The 20,000-nt window shown below is 45.5% G+C and overlaps 1 protein-coding gene and 2 non-coding genes across 51 annotated transcripts in view; all 3 read right to left on the bottom strand.

Moving 5' to 3' along the window:
- The window catches only part of LOC134927837 (uncharacterized), a 1,188,393-nt gene that overhangs the window by 123,958 nt on the left and 1,044,435 nt on the right, over positions 1-20,000 (bottom strand). For all 49 annotated transcript variants that reach the window (XM_063922861.1, XM_063922855.1, XM_063922854.1 and 46 more), the window contains one exon: positions 11,825-11,867. In XM_063922861.1, the coding sequence (XP_063778931.1) occupies positions 11,825-11,867 (43 nt within the window). The remainder of the gene's footprint in view (positions 1-11,824; positions 11,868-20,000) is intronic.
- Positions 7,446-7,559, bottom strand: LOC134931244 (U5 spliceosomal RNA). Its single transcript, XR_010179045.1, has one exon. It is a non-coding gene; the product is annotated as a U5 spliceosomal RNA (small nuclear RNA).
- LOC134931312 (U5 spliceosomal RNA) lies at positions 9,243-9,353 on the bottom strand. Its single transcript, XR_010179090.1, has one exon. It is a non-coding gene; the product is annotated as a U5 spliceosomal RNA (small nuclear RNA).

Genomic DNA, 20,000 nt, shown 5'->3' with positions numbered 1-20,000 from the left:
GGGAGACGTTGGCAATGCAGACTTTAGGAAACGGCGAGGAGGAGACTTCTCGAATTCCAACCTGTAACCCTGAGATACTACCTGTAGGATCCAGGGGTCCACCTGCGAGTGAGCCCACTGTGCGCTGAAATGTTTGAGGCGACCCCCCACCGCTCCTGAGTCTGCTTGTAAGGTCCCAGCGTCATGCTGAAGCCTTTGTAGAAGCCGGGGAGGGCTTCTGCTCCTGGGAAGGAGCTGCTTGTTGCAGTCTCTTACCCTTTCCTTTGCCTCGGGGCAAATAGGAATGTCCTTTTGCTCGTTTGTTCTTATAGGAACGAAAGGACTGCGGCTGAAAAGCCTGCGGCTTTTTCTGCTGGGAGGTGACCTGGGGTAAAAAGGTGGATTTTCCGGCCGTTGCCGTGGCCACCAGATCCGATAGACCGACCCCAAATAATTCCTCCCCCTTATACGGCAATACTTCCATATGTCGTTTGGAATCCGCATCACCTGACCACTGGCGCGTCCATAAACTTCTTCTGGCAGATATGGACATCGCACTTACTCTTGATGCCAGAGTGCAAAAATCTCTCTGTGCATCTCGCATATAAAGAAATGCATCCTTTAACTGCTCTATAGTCAGTAAAATACTGTCCCTATCCAGGGTGTCAATATTTTCAGACAGTGACTCCGACCAAGCCACGCCAGCACTGCACATCCAGGCTGAGGCGATTGCTGGTCTCAGTATAACACCAGTATGTGTGTATATACTTTTTAATGTATTCTCCAGCCTCCTATCAGCTGGATCCTTGAGGGCGGCCGTATCAGGAGACGGTAACGCCACTTGCTTTGATAAGCGTGTGAGCGCCTTATCCACCCTAGGAGGTGTTTCCCAGCGCGCCCTAACCTCTGGCAGGAAAGGGTATAATGCCAATAACTTCTTTGAAATTAGCAGTTTTCTATCTGGAGTAACCCACGCTTCATCACACACTTCATTCAGTTCCTCTGATTCAGGAAAAACTATCGGTAGTTTTTTCACACCCCACATAATACCCCTTTTTTTGGTACTTGCAGTATCAGAGATATGCAAAGCCTCCTTCATTGCCGTGATCATATAACGTGTGGCCCTACTGGAAAATACGTTTGTTTCTTCACCGTCGACACTGGATTCAGTGTCAGTGTCTGGGTCTGTGTCGACCGACTGAGGTAAAGGGCGTTTTACAGCCCCTGACGGTGTCTGAGACGCCTGGACAGGTACTAACTGGTTTGCCGGCTGTCTCATGTCGTCAACCGACTTTTGTAGCGTGCTGACACTATCCCGTAATTCCATAAACAAAGCCATCCATTCTGGTGTCGACTCCCTAGGGGGTGACATCACCATTACAGGCAATTGCTCCGCCTCCACGCCAACATCGTCCTCATACATGTCGACACACACGTACCGACACACAGGGAATGCTCTGATAGAAGACAGGACCCCACTAGCCCTTTGGGGAGACAGAGGGAGAGTTTGCCAGCACACACCCAAGCGCTATAAATATATATAGGGACAACCTTAATAAGTGTGTTCCCTTTATAGCAGCTCAAATATTATAAATATCGCCAATAAGTGCCCCCCCTCTGTTTTTACCCTGTTTCTGTAGTGCAGTGCAGGGGAGAGTCCTGGGAGCCTTCCTCGCAGCGGAGCTGGGCAGGAAAATGGCGCTGTGTGCTGAGAATAGGCCCCGCCCCCTTTTCGGCGGGCTTCTTCTCCCGTTTTTTTTTTTAACCTGGCAGGGGTTAAATACATCCATATAGCCCCAGGGGCTATATGTGATATATTTTAGCCAGAATAGGTATATTACATTGCTGCCCAGGGCGCCCCCCCCAGCGCCCTGCACCCTCAGTGACCGCTGGTGTGAAGTGTGCGGAGAGCAATGGCGCACAGCTGCAGTGCTGTGCGCTACCTCATGAAGACTGAGACGTCTTCTGCCGCCGGTTTCTGGACCTCTTCTCTATTCGGCATCTGCAAGGGGGTCGGCGGCGCGGCTCCGGTGACCCATCCAGGCTGTACCTGTGATCGTCCCTCTGGAGCTAGTGTCCAGTAGCCTAAGAAGCAAATCCATCCTGCACGCAGGTGAGTTCACTTCTTCTCCCCTAAGTCCCTCGTTGCAGTGAGCCTGTTGCCAGCAGGACTCACTGAAAATAAAAAACCTAACAAACTTTTTCTAAGCAGCTCTTTAGGAGAGCCACCTAGATTGCACCCTGCTCGGACGGGCACAAAAACCTAACTGAGGCTTGGAGGAGGGTCATAGGGGGAGGAGCCAGTACACACCACCTAGTGGTCAAACTTTTAAATTTTGTGCCCTGTCTCCTGCGGAGCCGCTAATCCCCATGGTCCTGACGGAGTCCCAGCATCCACTAGGACGTCAGAGAAATGTATCTAAAATGAGTAACCAGATCAAAAATGAATTTAAAAAAGGGAGATATTTATTTAAACACTAAAACAGACAATAGTTATATGCAATTACTAAAATTTAAGCAGCAACAATTCTTAAAAAATGGGATAAAAACAATAAACACAATGCTATAAATACCAGTTAAAATATATGTTAAAAATGTAAAACAATTTTAACTTAACTTGGTATGAGGTCACTGCCAGGTAGGGCTCCCTTTTTTAAATTCATTTTTGATCTGGTTACTCATTTTAGATACATTTTTTAGATCCACATTTACTGAACTATTTTAAGACACCGACGGTCGCTATATCCCCCACCCCCCTGTGTGTATTATTCGTTGTTTCAGGGAACTACCATCCCTGTGTTTTTGGGGGACAGCTGACGCCCTGTGCTAATCCCTAGGGAGTGTCGTTTACTTTAACTATACGTGGATCCTAGATCATTTGGTGTTGTACACAAGTGGCGCAATAATTTTCCCCCCTATTGTTGATATATATATATATAGATATATATATATATATATATATATATATATATAGATAGATATATATATATAGATATATATATATATATATACATACACACATTATATATATATATATATATATATATATATATACACACACACACACACATACATATATACACACACACTTTTGCCAGAAAACGAGGTTTATTGCTGCCCAGGGTGCCCCCCCCTGCTCCCTGCACCCTTACAGTCACTGCCATTTGTGTGTGCTGTGTGGGAGCAATGGCGCACAGCGTTACTGCTGTGCGTTACCTCAGTGAAAATCTGAAGTCTTCTGCCGCCTCTGAAGTCTCCTTTCTTCTTATACTCACCAGGCTTCTATCTTCCGGCTCTGCGAGGAGGACGGCGGCGCAGCTCTGGGACGGACGGCGAGTGTGAGACCTGCGTACCGATCCCTCTGGAGCTAATGGTGTCCAGTAGCCTAAGAAGCAGAGCCTTAAAACTCACAGAAGTAGGTCTGCTTCTCTCTCCTTAGTCCCACGATGCAGGGAGACTGTTGCCAGCAGTCTCCCTGAAAATAAAAAAACCTAACAAAATACTTTCATTCAGGAAACTCAGGAGAGCTCCCTGTAATGCCCCCAGTCTCCTCTGGGCACAGTAGTAAACGGAGTTCTGGAGGAGGGGCATAGAGGGAGGAGCCAGTGCACACCCATACCTAAAGTCTTTCTTAAAGTGCCCATGTCTCCTGCGGAGCCCGTCTATCCCCATGGTCCTTACGGAGTCCCCAGCATCCTCTAGGACGTAAGAGAAATTAAATATAATCTTGTTTGAAGAATCTAAGGACATTCCGTCCACTGTACCTTCCCGACTAGAGGCACAGAAAAATACTGAAGGCTCTATGGGAGTATGGAGGGGGTGACCAGTTACTAATTTAAATATTTAAATGTGCCATTCCCAGCTACGCCCCGTCTATATCACAAGAGTACTCCAGTGACCCCTAGTGGATGAAAAAGAAATATGGTGACTATGAATCAAAGAGAAAAATACACAGCAAGTATATCTTGTGAAATACCTATATTAGTTAGTAAACCTGACGCACTTATCCCCCTCAGGTCACAGAATATATGAGTAGCAAGCTAAGTGAAATACCTGAGATGGCAGCCGTGCAGCAGCTACATACACACACACATATAAAATCACAAGCGTACCATGCAGAAATTATACAAAACCATAAAACTGCACTGGACTAGCAATACAAAGTAATACTCAGTATAGCTATATATGTAAACAGTAGTTATAACAAAACATAGTAGATACTGGATGAATATCACAGGATGTTTGTACCACACAACCCTGAATGTATGCACTCTTTTTTAACTAACACTGTCCCTTGACAGGTAGAATACTTTAGTGTCCTGTAAAATGCACAGCGCTGGTGAGCAGGCGGCTTTACAGAGGTGGATTTGCCCAAGCAGTCCCAGGAACAGCGCAGCTCCGTGTGATGGCGGCTGACAGGGAGTGAGGGAGAGATATGCAGCTCCAGGGCAGGAACATTTACCCAAATGGTGCCCTGGGTCTGGGGGAGGGGCTACAGGTTAGGCCTTATCCCCATGCTGGCTTCCCCACCGGGCACTGCGGACAGTATAAAAATGTTTTTTTTTTTAATAAGAGAAAAAGCCCCACCGGTGCCCTGTGTCCCGGTGACTAGTGGAGCAGCTGCCCTTTATAGAGTGTTCACGCCAGCGCCCACAGCCACGTCGGATCACGATAATAGCGGGCCAAAGAGACCCCTTACCTCCCCCCACGCAATCCCGGAGGGCAGCGGCGAGTGTGTGACTGACGAGAAAGGATACCGGAGCGTCCGCTATAGTTACCCAGCAACCAGGGCGCGGGAGTATACAGCACCGCTGCGGGAGTGATGGAGCTGCAGCAGAGGCTGTCTATTTGACATTCATGACAGCTGCAGTCCTTGAAGTTTTCAAATTTCCTCTCTTTTTAAGCTATATAATAGGCTGCAGGAGCAGCCCCCCTGTTGAATGCCTGCTTACTGCATGGCACCAACTTACAAACTGAGCTCCTGTGCACCGAGGCGGGGTTATAGAATAGGTGGCGCTGTGAATCTTGGGAACAGTCAAAGCTTTGAAACTGTTAGTGCCTCGCATCAAAATCTTACTCTACACCCCGATGTTAATCCTTGTGGAGCCCAGTGAACCCTGCAACAGAAATAAAGTCTTAAGAAACCCATCAATCTGTCAGTTACATCATTTAAGGATGTTGAAGGCAGAAGTAATGTAGATTTACGCACAAGTCGGACTACGTGTGCATCTACCTTGGGAGGAACCTCCCTTTTTAAACAGTCCACAGTAGGGAAAGGATAGAAAATAGGATTTTGGTACTTACCAGGTAAATCCTTTTCTTTGAATCCATAGGGGGCACTGGAGTACTCTTGGGATATGAACGGGCGTAGCCGAACAAAGGCACTGAATATTTAAATTTAGGACTCTCCCCCCCCTCCATATCCCCGAGTACCTCAGTGTACTCTCTCAGTGTTTTTTACTGAGCGAACAGGAACGATAGAGAGGTTGACAATGGAGAATACCTATAACATAACGGACAACAACAATGTTGACCCATAACCTTACTGTCAACTAAACAGTTGACACCATAACCGATAGAACTTTATAATTTGAACCAATCGGTGAAAATGTGTTACCATAAGCTCCTCTGAGCTTAATATCAATCAAGTAAAACTTGTTACCCTAAGCTCCCTTGAGCTTAAAACAACCCAGGTAAAACTGCTCTGGGTGGGCGTCCAGTGCCCCCTATGGATTCAAAGAAAAGGATTTACCTGGTAAGTACCAAAATCCTATTTTCTTTATCATCCACTAGGGGTCACTGGAGTACTCTTGGGACGTACCAAAGCTTCCCTCGTGGGCGGGAGAGCGGTTTGATACTTGTAACAGTAGGCAGCCCAAAGCTAGATGCTGATGGCGCCACCATTTATAACGTGTAAACGTGCACCAACGTGGTGCACATGAAGGCTATATAGCCGCGTTTTAGACGCTCCACGACCCACTGGGTCTGACATTCCCACAGAACCTGTGGGATGAGCTATTACTGACGTAGGCGATTGTAACTTAGCCTTAAAGTAAGCCTGACTTGTAGTCATTATTATTACCCAACTGGATAATGTCTGCTGAGAAACTGGCTAACCCCAGTTGGCAGTATCATAGAGAACAAACAACGTATTCATATCACGTACTGTTGACGTTCGGGACATATATAAACGCGTAATGCGTGTACCACATTCAGAATTCTAGAATGTGCTGTCCACACAGGAACCCCTATTGGTATATTGATGTGAAGAATACGAAAGCGTGATTCGTCCGAAGATCTGCTTTGTCATGAGAAAACTCAAATACGGTGGCTTGGAATACAAGGCACCCAAATATGAAAACAAAACCCTTGCCGAAGCCAAGGCTAGAAGAAAAATGTTTTCCAAAGTGAGAAACTTAATTCCCATTTGTTGAAAGGGTTCAAAATATGAAAACTGTAAGAAATCTGAACCCAACTTCAAGTCGCCTGGCGCTGTAGGTGGGATAAATAGAGTCTGAACTTTGATGACACCTTGTAGAAAGATGTGTACAGACGCAAATAGAGGCAAACGTCTTTGAAAATAAGTTTACCACACAGATACCTGCACTCTTAGTGCAGATCAACGCAGTTTTTCCACCCCGTTTAACAGAATACGGGTAACTTGAAGGATGATGTTGGAAACTTCCGAGGTTTACAACCTATGTAAGCACACGAAATTTTGTAATAATGAGCTGCCTTAAGCGGCTTACTATTTCGTAACATGGTTGGTATAACCGATACTGTAATGCTCTATTTCTTAAGAGGGCGGTCTGAACCCTCACCCCGTCAACCGCAGCTGCGGTACATAGATAATAGGTACATAGGTAACTATGGGTAAACTAACGTTCCCTGATGTAACAGGTTGGACGTATTATGAGCGGGCCAAGATCGTGTGCAAGTATTCCTTGAAAATTCGAGAAGCAAACTTCTCCGAAACCCATGAGATACCACCAGTATGACTGTGACAAACTGTCTTATGATCCGTTTTGGCAACGGAGAGAGCAGCGGAAAATGGTGGAGCCAGATACACGATGCTGAATGACCACATGAATGTGAGAGACTCCACCGCCACTGCCCTTGTGATCTGTTTTGTACACATACTGAGCTTTTCTAATTGTGGCGAGATGCCATCATGTATACTTGAGGGTAACCCCCTTCTGTGGACTCACATATGAAACACCTCTGGATTTAATGTCCAGTTTTCAGGATCCAAATTCTGACGGTTGAGATCCTCTGTCTAACAGATGTCCACTCACGGAATGATCTCTTGACATTTTCACATAATGGTGTTCTGAGCCATTGAGGATTTGAGTCACATGCCGCATTGCCATGCGGCTTCTTGGTTCTCATGCCGCATTGCCATGCGGCTTCTTGGTTCTCAGTGGTTGTTGTGTATGCAACTGCCGTTGCCTTGTTTGACTGCTTAAGGCCAGCGTGAGGCAGGCATCAAAAATTTACATGAAACTCACGGTTGTTCCTCTCCACGGAAATCTTTAGTAAAAGGCGAAAGATTTATTCGTTCTGAAGAGAAACCAGAGTATATCCCTGGTCAGACTGAAAGCGAATCATGTATTGCATTGTAAAATGCACAGAGTTCTAGGACATTTATCGACCGCAATCTGTCGTGTTTTAGAACCTTTGTCGCTGATTCTAACTACAAATCCTGACCCTCTGCGACTGTCGTCCAGAGTATATGCACCCTTGTCCCTCTGTGGGAAACGCGAGTGAAGGGTGGCGAACTAAATTGAAAACACATCTTTATTCTTAATAGGTGAATACACCAATGTACCGCTAGTGTGCGTGTTTTGCACTAATTACTAGATGTACATTTGTTCTTGCTGGTGTAGTAGGTAAAAGTCTTTGATTTACCGTATTTATAATCTTACCTAGGAATTGACATCGTTTAGACGGAATTAGATGCGATTGTTTTCGAACTTGATCTGCTACCGCAGTATACCTTAGTAGCGCAAGTTAGAGGAACTTTGTTGAGACAGAGTTCTTATGTGAGATGAGCTATCATCCCAACATCACTTTGGTAAATACCCAAAGCGATAAGCAACGGTAGACATGAAATGGTTAATGGTTGTGGCGATTTGCAAACGCTAGAACCTGTTATGAACAAACCGGACTGGGTAAATACGCATTGTGAAGATCAAATGCAATTATGCAAATTTTGTGGCTCCAATAAGCAAATACTACCCGCAGAAAATCCATTTTCTAACTGTAGTAAATGACTTGCTGATTGATATTGCGACGGAGCTGTTTGGTTTTGCTCAAACAGAAGGGAATAAGTAACTCTGACTCTGTTGGCGTACTACTGCCTGGTTTATAAACCAGCAAAGACTAAATGACAACCTGCCAAACCGTTCGACAGAGGCAGTTTTGTACTTTAAGCTGTAAATAGCTGAGACATGTATGAGTTGAAGTCCTGAAACCTCGCAAATGTAACATGTAAAGACGCGCTTCCACAATTGTAAAAGAGGTCATCAAACCACTGGCTTGCTGACTGTAACGTCCTGTCGTTACAAGGCGTGACTGTTTCTTATAAAGGGATAAAACGCCGTTACAAGTATACTGTATGCGGTAATGGCTGAATATCATAAAGGGATAAAATACCGTTACAAGTATATCAAATTTATGAGCAAACAAGCTCTGGCCTTGTCGCGCTTAACTAGCGACAATGAAAATAACCGGCGTTAGCAGAAGCTTTACAGATATACTCTGCAGCTTCTTTTACCAGTGATCGTCATTGTTTCATACATAGATTCTAGTGACCCAAATGTATCCTGGGTTTTTATAATGTTTGACAGAAAATCATCTACCAATGGCGGATCGCGTCCTTTTGGAAACGATTATGTATGTTGTTAAAAAACCCCCGCACTATCTGAGTGCTGGACTAATGTACCCTTCTCACTCGTAGTTATCGGTGTGAAATTTGACATAGAATCCTGCATTAAATTATAAGACCAGTGAAATAAACACTCTGGTACCCAAAGGGAAATTGGCCCTTTGGAAAGACTGTCTTTTGTTAGAGCTGGCGGAGACATTCCGAGACTCCGATGTTACCGCTCTTTTAATTTGAATTGCCAATGTTAACATAGGATTTTTAAAATTATTTTTAGTCTGCACTATAGCCTTACTCGCTATGTAGACAGACACCACAATAGGCAACAGACAGACACTTGCACGACTTAATGAAGTTATTATGTGTCATATATATATATATATGTTATTGCTGAACAGCCTATTCATATGAAACTCAAGCTTGTTTCTCTCTACGGAAATCTTTAGCAAAAAACGAAAGATTTATTCGATATGAAGAGAAATCAAAGTATTCTTTATGTGAAAAGCAGTTCACATGGGCATATGAAACCCGAACCAAATTCCTACTAACTTCCCTGCGCCTCTGGTGGCTTAGAGATGTAGGGCAGGAATGTTCTAGAATTAAGTAGAAATACAGATTACATGGCTAACTTATGTGAAAACTGAACCAAAAAATTCCCACTAACACCCCTGCGCCTCCTTGTGGAGTATAGGTGTATGGGCGGAATGTTCTGGAATTATAACCTGTAAGAACAGCAATGATTAAAATGACCGTCATGCCATGCTTCCACTGAAAATCACAGGACAGGTTACCTGCTGCAGTGTTAATATAGGCTTAATAGCCTATTATACATTAAATATAGGCTTAATAGCCTATTCTACAGTTACAGGTCTATTATACAGTAAAATCCGTGCAGTTTACAATACATTATCTTGCAGCCTTATGCTTTAGCTAGCCTTCCAGTTATTTCCATTAACTGTTTAAACACTAAGCAGTCTCTTAACCCATGCAGCCTTCTGCTGCTATGGGCTTTACTCAACACTGCCTGCAGTGATGTATTATTTCCAATATATCTTATTCCCAAGCAGCCTTTGCTGCTGCTATGGGTCAATAACTTGTTTAAAACTGAGCAGTCTCTTATTTAAAACTGAGCAGTCTCTTAACCCATGCAGCCTTTGCTGCTGCTATGGGCTTTACTCACCGTCACCCCCCTGCAGCCGCGCTGCTTGTGATGTAGCTTTTAGCTTCTCCCTGTGCAGCGGCCGGAAGCGAGTGCAGGGAGCCTAGGGAAACCCGGGGAGCGCTGCTATATTGCGCCGGGGAGCCCTCCGGAAGAACGGGCGGCGCCTCATACAGCAGTGGCCGGGTGCAGCGCTGGAAGAGCGGCCGGCGTCTTTAGTGACGTACGGCCGCTCGGAGCTTTAGACACGGGTACGCAGAGTGGCTGCTTGGGCGGCGCTCGCGTACAGTGGCTGGGAGAGCGGCCGGCGTCTTTGAATGACGTGCGGCCGCTCGGATACGTTTCTACAGTGGCAGAGTTCTGGTACAGTGGCTGGGAGAGCGGCCGGCGTCTGTGAGTGACGTGCGGCCGCTCTCTTCGTTCAGCGGGGTATCCTGCTAATGAGCGCGCTGTAAGCGGCGGGCAAAGCGGTGGTAACAATAAAGGCTTTCCCCACACAGCAGGGCGGCAGCGTGAGCTGACCGCCCTGACCCCCCACCATACCTTGTAGTGCCGCACTCCTGTAAGCTCCGTCCAGATTGTGACGGGGCTTTCATCCTGGCTGTGACGGGGCTTCTTTCTGTAAGCTCCGTCCAGTTGCAGTAGGAGACAGTGTCTGCCTGTGGCTGTGAGGGTGCTCTTTGTGAGGACCGACACGCCATGCGCTGCCTTGTAGCGCCTGTGGCTGTGAGGGTGCTCTTTGTGAGGACCGACACGCCATTCGCTGCACGTGCAGCGGCACTATCCCGGACCCATGTTTTTCCAGAAACTGGGAAGGGATGTGCTAAGTGTAAAAATAAAAATTAAAAATAAAAATTAAAAATAAAAATCCAAGTGTGGTTATACCACAAGCCAATGTTCGTGCTGTGAGCACCGAAAAAACACTGAGAGAGTACACTGAGGTACTCGGGGATATGGAGGGGGGGGAAGAGTCCTAAATTTAAATATTCAGTGCCTTTGTTCGGCTACGCCCGTTCATATCCCAAGAGTACTCCAGTGACCCCTAGTGGATGATAAAGAAAGAACCCAATTTTTTCGGAATCTGAAACTTCTTACTGGGTGTAACCCATGCCTCTTGCATAATTTCCTTTATCTGATCTGAGTTGGGAAATTCTGTTTTTACCGTTTTTGGACTTTTAAACACAGACACCTTAGAATTTATCACAGGCTTATCGACCATTTGCTACCAAACACTGGAAATTGGAAAAAACCTGTCGTTTATACAAAGTGCTTAAATCACGGACAGGTTTTGCCCATTTTCCAGTATTTGGAAGCAAATGGTTGTCAGTTGCTTTCATCCATTACCAGGTTTTCATTCCAACCACAGATCTGCCAGATAATTGCACAGTGTATGCCCAGCTTTAGTTACGGAAGTGTAATGGGAAGGAATGAAACAAAAGGATACGGTGGTTCTGCATTGAGAAACTACATCCTTAGAGAAAATAGATGGTGTAGCATTAGGGATGTGGTCATGTGACCAGCGCTCGGGATCCTGACTGTCACCATACCGACGCCAAGATCCCGAGCAATCAAAATGGCAGCAGATAAAATGCTGACCTACAGGGACTATTCCCACTCGTGGGTGTCCACGACACCCATAGAGTGGGAATAGAACCTGTGGTTAGTCAACACCGAACCCGCAAGAAGTTTGTTGCGCTCACATTCCCCTGTCCCGGGGTCGGTATGCTGACTGCCGGGATCCCGAACGCCGGTTTCCCAGCCCCAAACCATAGCCAATATAAAGGAGTTTATGGTATACTTACGACTGGCTGAAGTATTCGATTCCATCCTCACAACATTATCAATCTGAAAAAAAAAAGAGTCCAAACAATATTATAAAACATTAACAAAAGAATAGGAAATTATGGGAAAGAGTATATCTGATAAATATCCATTTAGCAAGCTATACAAAATAACCTTTAACCTTTTTCCATTATTTACCTCTCAGCTATGAGGACACTGTACCTAGGAATTAACAAACACCACATAGGACAGATGTTGGGAGTACAAAATGTTGTCATTTTGATTAGTTCTTTTGTGTTACAATTCTGCTAATATGAAGTGTTTATGTATGTCATTTATAAATGTATCTTAGAAATCATCTTCTTGCATTACAATATAAGTATACCTAAACTTTAGTAAATTCAGAATCAGGACATACGGGTATGACTGAAGTATAGGCGGCATAGACAGGTCACAGTCGGCATGAAAGACTTCATTGGCGGCATTCAAATGTTTGAAAAGTCAGTTGGGTGTCTGTTTTTTCCTATCTAATAGACAGGAAAATTCCCACCATATATGTCAAGAACTAAATTTTCCGGGGATCGGTAAGATTAACTGGCGCTCGGAATGCCATTATGACATCGACATCCCAAGTGGTGGAATGCTGGCGGGGGAGGGGGTCTAGTGCAACATGCCCTCTGCAGGCTCGGTAGCGAGTATTCTCCCACTATGGGTGCCTATTGAGGGGGAATCACCTACCTCGCCGGTAAACAGACTGTGGTATGGTGCCAGTCAGGATCCTGGCATCTGTATTGTGACCGCCAGGATCACAACTGTTGGTATGCTAACAATATAGGATTTTCAGCTATATTGGACTGTATACTACTGTAACAAAATGTGGTTTCATTCTTATATGGTGTAAGGTTGTACACTTAATTAGCTGCAAGGGTGTGATGTAACCTCGCATACTAACAAGGCGGGCTACCCTGGCAGGATAACTTAGCTGGCTTTTGCTGCGTAAGAGTTTATTTTCACAATATAATGGAGTGAACCTTTGGTGATATAAAGATTTGAATGTGGAATCAATCATTTGTTTACCAGGCCAGACAAAATATAAAGAGATGGATACAGAACTCAGATCCATCTCAATTCTAGAGAAAAAGTCAGAAGTTTTCATAACCTCATAGCCACACCTCATTTTCACGTCGTAACTATAAAAAATGGATAACTAAGTTAATTACATTTTACGTTATTACATGGCAAATGTTAAGCATACAAATTTTACAAACATGTAAAAGAGCACATTTTTTTAAATCATACTTAACAGGTATAATCTATTTGAGAAGACATAGAAGGACATTGGTACCAGAGTGTGCCAATTCCCTTTTCTACCCATCAACTTATAATGAACATTCCTATATGATAGAAAATTCTTCTCTCATAAAAAATATTCAATCACAGTTTTATAAAAGTAACTTAACGGAGACTTGTGCTGCGCATATACATATCTGTGTCTGCAACTTTGGTTGCAGGGTTGCACAGGGAAGAGTTATCAATGCGTGACATCACGGGGCATCCTGAGTTACTCAGATGGCTTATGTTCACGCAAGTGATGCGATGGCTGTTGCTGCATGCAGCAGCGGATAATAGAACAGACATGCTGCCTCCTGTAGCATTAGCATGATTTAGAAGTAGTGGCTGCAATAAACATTACAGCTGCTACTGCTTAGCAAACAATTAAAGCTTACATTTACATTCACCAAAGAACAAAGATTTTAGACCATAACTAGCACAATAAAAAGTAGAGTTATGGTAGACTTTCCCAAGTTAAATCTCTATCTTCGAAGTCCATAGGGTCCACAGGGATCACACTGTTGTGTAGGTGGTTGGAGCTGGTCCGGGAACCAAACAGCTGAAAGCTTTAGCAGAGGATGCACTGGTCCGTCCTCCCCTACACCCCGACCCAAGCTAACCAGTTTAGTGAACAAGTCCAAGGCAGAAGCAGGAGAGAGTAGAAATTAGAATGGTACACACAAACACACTCACAATAGGAGAGAGGAACCTAGTGACCAGTTACAAAAAAATCCTTAGAAGCCAATTGCGCAGGGTAGGTACCCTGTCGACTTCAAAGGAAAAAAAAAAAAAAAAAAAAGAGTTAAATAAAGTATGTCTACCATAACTCATTTTCTTCCCTAAGGGCCTTGATTGGATCGGACAGAGGGCATGTACAAAAGAACTGCTTGGGGGATGGGTGGGGGCCTGACCCTTGAGAGACTACCTCTCATACCCAGGCTTTGGAGGTGGTCTGACGCCAGGCAGCTGCACGCTGAATAACTCAGCCTCCCACCCTGGGGACCCCCATGAGGAGGCCCACACTATCAGGTGGAGGGTTTGTTTTCAGATTTAGCAGCTGTGCGTCTGGCTGCCCAATCCTATTTAGGGCGAGGCTTGTGTGAGCCAGTTTGCGGAGGGAAGGATTGGCCTTTAGCCTTATCCTGGGACCGAAAAGAGGATGGTCTAGACCAGGCATTCACAACCACGGTCCTCAAGGCACACCAACAGTGCAGGTTTTAGTGATATCCAGGCTGCAGCACAGATAGTTAAATCAAAATAACTGAGCTACTAATTAAGTCACCTGTGCTGAAGCCTAGATATGACTAAAACCTGCACTGTTAGTGTGCCTTGAGAACAGTGGTTGGGAATGCCTGCCTAGACTTTTCGGGGTAGTCGCTGAGGGTAAAAAAAAAAGGAGAGTTACGGTAGTTACCATTGTTAACTTTTTCTGCAAACTAGATTGGGTTCCACAGGGAAACATTGGGGTGTAGAGTGGCTCTTGATCCAGAAGCACCAACAAGTAAAGCTTTAGCTGCATCCAGGCACTGAGAGCTCAGTTTTGATAATCAGTCCAATGCAGGAGCAGGCACGAGAGAAGGCAGATCTTAGTCACATAAGAACACATTCTCACGACAGGAGTAGGTACCAGTGGCTAATGCCATACAAACCCAAAGAAGCAAGGTGCGTCAGGGTGGGCACCCTGTGGAAACCAATGCACCTTGCCAAAGGAGTTAACAGTGGTAAGTCTACCATAACTCTCCTTTTCTGCAGCAAAGTACATTGGTTTCCACAGGGAAACATCTGGGATTTCCTAAAGCAGTTCCTCAAGGGAGAGGACGCGGATATGAGAATCCAGAGCCCAAAGGAAGCATCTTGGTATGCAAAGGTATCCATGGCATAGAACCTAAGAAACGTGTTCACTGAAAACATAGCTGCCTTGCACAATTGCAGATGCGCCATGGCGGGCCGCCCAAGAAGGGCCAACAGACCGTGTAGAATGGGCATTAATCGCAGCAGGAGCTGGGAGTCCAGCCTGCACATAAGCAATCACCATTCTAATCCATCTGGCCGAAGTTTACTTGTTCGCAGGCCAGCTACGTTTGTGGAAACCAAACTTGACAAACAGGGAATCAGACAGTCCTATCCACAGACACTGTGAGCCCTAACCACATCCAAAGAACGTTCTTCGTTGTCAAGTCCGAAGAGATAAAGGCCGGAACCACAATCTCTTGGTTAAGGTGAAATGAAGACACCACCTTAGTCAAATATTCAGGACGAGTTCATAGAAATATCAGAGCGGATGGACAACAGGACAAAGCGCCTAAATCAGACACCAGAACAGGATTTTGGCCGTGAGAAATTTAAGGTCCACTGATTCAAGAGATTTAAATGGACTCTTGCAGGGCATTCAGCACAACACACAGATCCCATGGAGCCATTAAGAGGCTGAATACGCAAAACCCCGAGAGAACGTATGCACATCCAGTATAGAGGCAATGTTGCGCTGAAACCATACCGACAAGGCAGATATGTGAACCTTGAGGGAGGCCAGGCGAAGACCTAAGCCCAAGCCTCTTTGTAGAAAAGCCAGAATTCTTGAAGTCTTAAATCTCCCAGCGTCATAATTCTTACCAGCACACCAGGTGAAATAAGCATGCCAAACTCTGTAATAAATCCGGGCATAGGCCAGTTTGCGGACTTTTAGCATACTTTGAATAACCGTCTCAGTAAAACTTTTGGTCCTCAGGAGGATGCCTCAAGAGCCACGACGTCAAAGCCAGTCTAGCCATGTCCGGGTAGAGACAAGGGCCCTGTACGAGGTGGTCTTGACGCTGAGGAAGTAGAAGGAGAAGCTCTGACGACAGACCCTGCAGATCTGAAAGGCCAATGCCATCTGGGCCATGCTGGGGCTACCAGAATTAGCATTCCTCGTTCTTGCTTAACTTCTGCAGTACCCTGAGCAGGAGTGATACCGGAGGGAATATGTAACGCAGTTGAAAGTTCCATGGAATTGCCAGTGTGTCCACGAACGCTGCTTGAGGATCCCTAAGACCGGTACCATGTGATTGTGTCGCAACGCCATCAGGTACACATCTGGGAGGCCCCACTTGTCCACGAGGAGTTGAAAAACTTCTGGATGGAGGCCCCACTCTCCGGCGTGTACGTCCTGAAGACTGAGGAATTTCGCTTCCTAGTTTAGGACACCCGGAATGAACACTGCCGATATGGCTGGCTGATGGCGTTCCGCCCACTGAAGATAGTGCGTCCACAAACGCTGCCCGAGGATCCCCGGTTCTTTATCCGAAAATCGTAACCTTGTGATTGTGTAGAGACACATCATGAGGTCTATGTCTGGTAGGCCCCAACTGTCCACCAGGAGCTGGAAGACTTCGGGATGAAGGCTCCACTCTCCGGAGTGAACGTCCTGGAGACGGAGGAAGTCCGCTTTCTAGTTCAGGACACCCAGAATGAATACTGCCAATAAGGATGGCAGATGGCGTCCCACCCAACAAAGGATTTTGGACTCTTCCAGCATCGCCATGCGTTTTTGAGTACCACCTTGATGGTTTATGTATGCCACCGTGGTGGCGTTGTCTGACTGTACCTGAACAGGCCTGTTCAGTACCACAGGCAGGGCGAGAGTCAGTGCATTGGCGTCTGATAGAAGGACCCAAGTTGGGAATCCAGAATGGACGGCCCCTGCACAATTGCTGGTCCTGGAGCCACCAGGACAGCGACAGATGGACCTCCGGAGTCGACGAGACCATCTGGTATCTGATCCAATGAGGTAGGACGTCCCACTTTGATAGGCTCAACCGTTGCAGAGTACGAGAGTGAAACTGAGTGTACTCAACCATGTCGAAGGATGACACCATCAGGCCAAGCATTTGCATCGCCGAGTGTATAGATACTCTGGGACGATGAAGGAAGCTCCTTATCCTGTCCTGTAGTTTTAGGACCTTGTCTGGAGAGAGGAACAGCACCATGCTCTGAGCTAGGACCAGCGAGATTTTTTTCCAATTTATCAGCCACCCACAAGCTTGCAGGAAAGTCACCATCAGTTGCAGATGACTAAGGAGGACTTTGTGAGAATTTGCCAGAATCAGCAGGTCGTCCAAGTAGGGGAGGATTCTGATTCCCTGGCGACGGAGGTGGGCCGTCTTTACGGCCACGAACTTGGCGAAGAGCCGTAACCAGTCCAAATGGCAGAGCTTGGAATTGGTAGCGAAGGTCGCCAACAGCAAACCACCAGAACTGCTGATGCGATGTGGCAATAGGAATATGCATCCTGCATATCCAGGGATAGTCTCTGGGTTCTATAGCCAGCACAATTGAGCGCAGCATTTCCATACGAAACTTCGACACTCACAAACTTGTTCAGACATTTGAGGTTGAGTATAGGCCGGAAAGACCCATTGGGTTTCAGGACCAGAAACAGGGTCGAGTAGTAACCTCTGCCCCTCTGGGACTGACAACAGTTTGTAGAGCCTGCACTTTCAACGGATCCACAGGGAGAGCTGTTGTGCAGAACTGGTGAGGGGGACATTTCTTGAAGGAGACAGCGTACCCGTGAGAAACAACTTCCAGTACACATGCGTCTGATGTGGTTGTGAGCCAGACATGGGTGAACTGTAGAAGTCGGCATCCCACCCTGGGGTCCCCCGGGGGAGGCCCGCCCCGTCATGCAGCAGGCTCCTCATGTTTTGCAGCAGGCTGACAGGCTGCCCATGACTGTTTCGCCTTGGGCTTGGTGGTTTTGAGAACGAGATTGTCTAGGGCACATGTTCTCAAACTCGGGCCTCAGGAACCCACACAGTGCATGTTCTGCAGGTCTCCTCATAGAATCGCAAGTGAAATATTTAACTCCACCTGTGGACCTTTTAAAATGCGTCAGTGAGTAATTAATACACCTGTGCACCTGTTGGGTTACCTGCAAAACATGCACTGTGTGGGGTCCTGGGGACAGAGTTTGAGAATCTATGGTCTAGGGCAGGCATGTCCAAACTGCGGCCCTCCAGCTGTTGTGAAACTACTTATACCTGCATGCCCTGACACAGTTTTGCTGTCAGAGAATGCTAAAGCTGTGTCGGGGCATGCTGGGATGTGTAGTTTCTCAACAGCTGGAGGGCTGCAGTTTGGACACACCTGGTCTAGGGTATACCTGACCTTTCACTTTCCCTCGAGGCCGAAAGGAGCGAAAAGTGGTACTCTTTGCCTTTTGTGCAGAAGGATAAATAGTTGGGAGAAAAGCAGTCTTAGCAGCTGCCAATTCAGACAATTTTATTTAGGTCTTCCCCAAACAAAATATCCCCAGTAAAGTCTTTTTGGAGTCTAGGTCCACTTTCCACAACCTCAACCACGGTTTGCGGCACTCCAGCCGTCGCCTTGGCAGCCAATACTCACACCTCAGAGGACACCTCTTGAATGTAATTGAGAGGCGGTGGTAATGTAAGACAGGTATTGTCTGGCATAGTCAGAAATATTCTCAGGCTACTCCTCTTACGCCTGAACCCACGCTTAATACCTTTTGAGGCCCAAGAGGCAGCTATAGTGGGTCTATGAATAGCCCCTGTAAGGAAATATACAGATTTCATGCACCCTTCAACACGTTTATTTGTCACCTCCCTCAGTGAGGTGACAGTGGTGACAGGCAGAGTGGATGACACCGCTAGGTGGGTGACATGAGAATCCACCGGCGGTGGAGTCTCCCATTTGTTACACAACTCTGCGGGGAGAGGGTATCAAGCCAAGGCCAGTTTAGGAATAGGGAATTTCCCAGGGATCCAGTCTTATGTCCACTAAATGGTCAGAATGAGGTAAAACAGTTTGAGGAAAGGGAGAGGAAGATGACCACAAGACTGTCATCTACCAAAGAAGGCTTACTTTGTGGTGCACTCTTTTGTTTAAATTCGAATATGTAATGGTTATAGAATTAAAACTTAACATTTATTGAATATTTTTAAAATATTGTGGCCAAAGTCAGACATAAACAACATGTATCGGTCAATATTGACCTGCAATAATCCCAGAAAGGGGGATTTATATCACTGTGTAATGTAGATATGTATAAGCGATTAGGGTTCACTGATACAGACAATGATATCAGGTTAAGATTCCTTTTGTATATAACCACACTTATACTGTAGCAGTGAGAAATGCAAAACAAAAAGTGAAAATATAATATAAATCAATTTTTTAACGGGTTGTTATACACTTACAGAGATCCTTCCAAGTAAATCACTGGGTCTCTATTTAATTACCCGATTGGCGGTCCTCGTTATCTCAGCTGATGCAAACCTCCTTTAGTTAGGTGAAATAGATAGTAATGTCCTCTAAGAATGCAGGAGTAGTGGGTATTAATTAAATCACAATAAGTGATAATTACCAACACACCGTAAAGCCTTAGAGTATTGATCAAATTACTAGATTATGATGCAGCATCCCAGATATAAGTCGTAGATGTGAATGCACCATGATCATCATTCCCAAATGATATAATCGTTTATCAGTATGGACACTGTGTTCTTTTTGCCTACATGTGCTTTAAAACATAATTAAACATGTGTCGTTGTAATAGATGACTGATAGTAGATACAAATGGCTAGTAAAAGTCAGTGCCAATCAGATCACTGGCAACAATGTAATACCCTCTAAAGATATTTAAACATTTTTCAGCATAAACATTGTACCCTTTTGTTTAAATGTATCAGCCTGTATAAAATCAGACCCTGATTGAGTCAGGCTGCAAGAGTACAATGCAAAAAAACACACAAGTCAGTGATCCACACAGCATGTATATAGATGACATGAACTATGCATATTGTAATGACCATAGATATAGGCGGCAAACGTATATCTAAATTTCTTTGAGAGGATAAAGGT

The sequence above is a fragment of the Pseudophryne corroboree genome, chromosome 5, assembly GCF_028390025.1.
Source record: "Pseudophryne corroboree isolate aPseCor3 chromosome 5, aPseCor3.hap2, whole genome shotgun sequence".
Lineage (NCBI taxonomy): Eukaryota > Metazoa > Chordata > Amphibia > Anura > Myobatrachidae > Pseudophryne > Pseudophryne corroboree.
The sequence above is the reverse complement of the archived record's forward strand: the minus strand, read 5'-3'. Positions and strand labels throughout refer to the sequence as shown.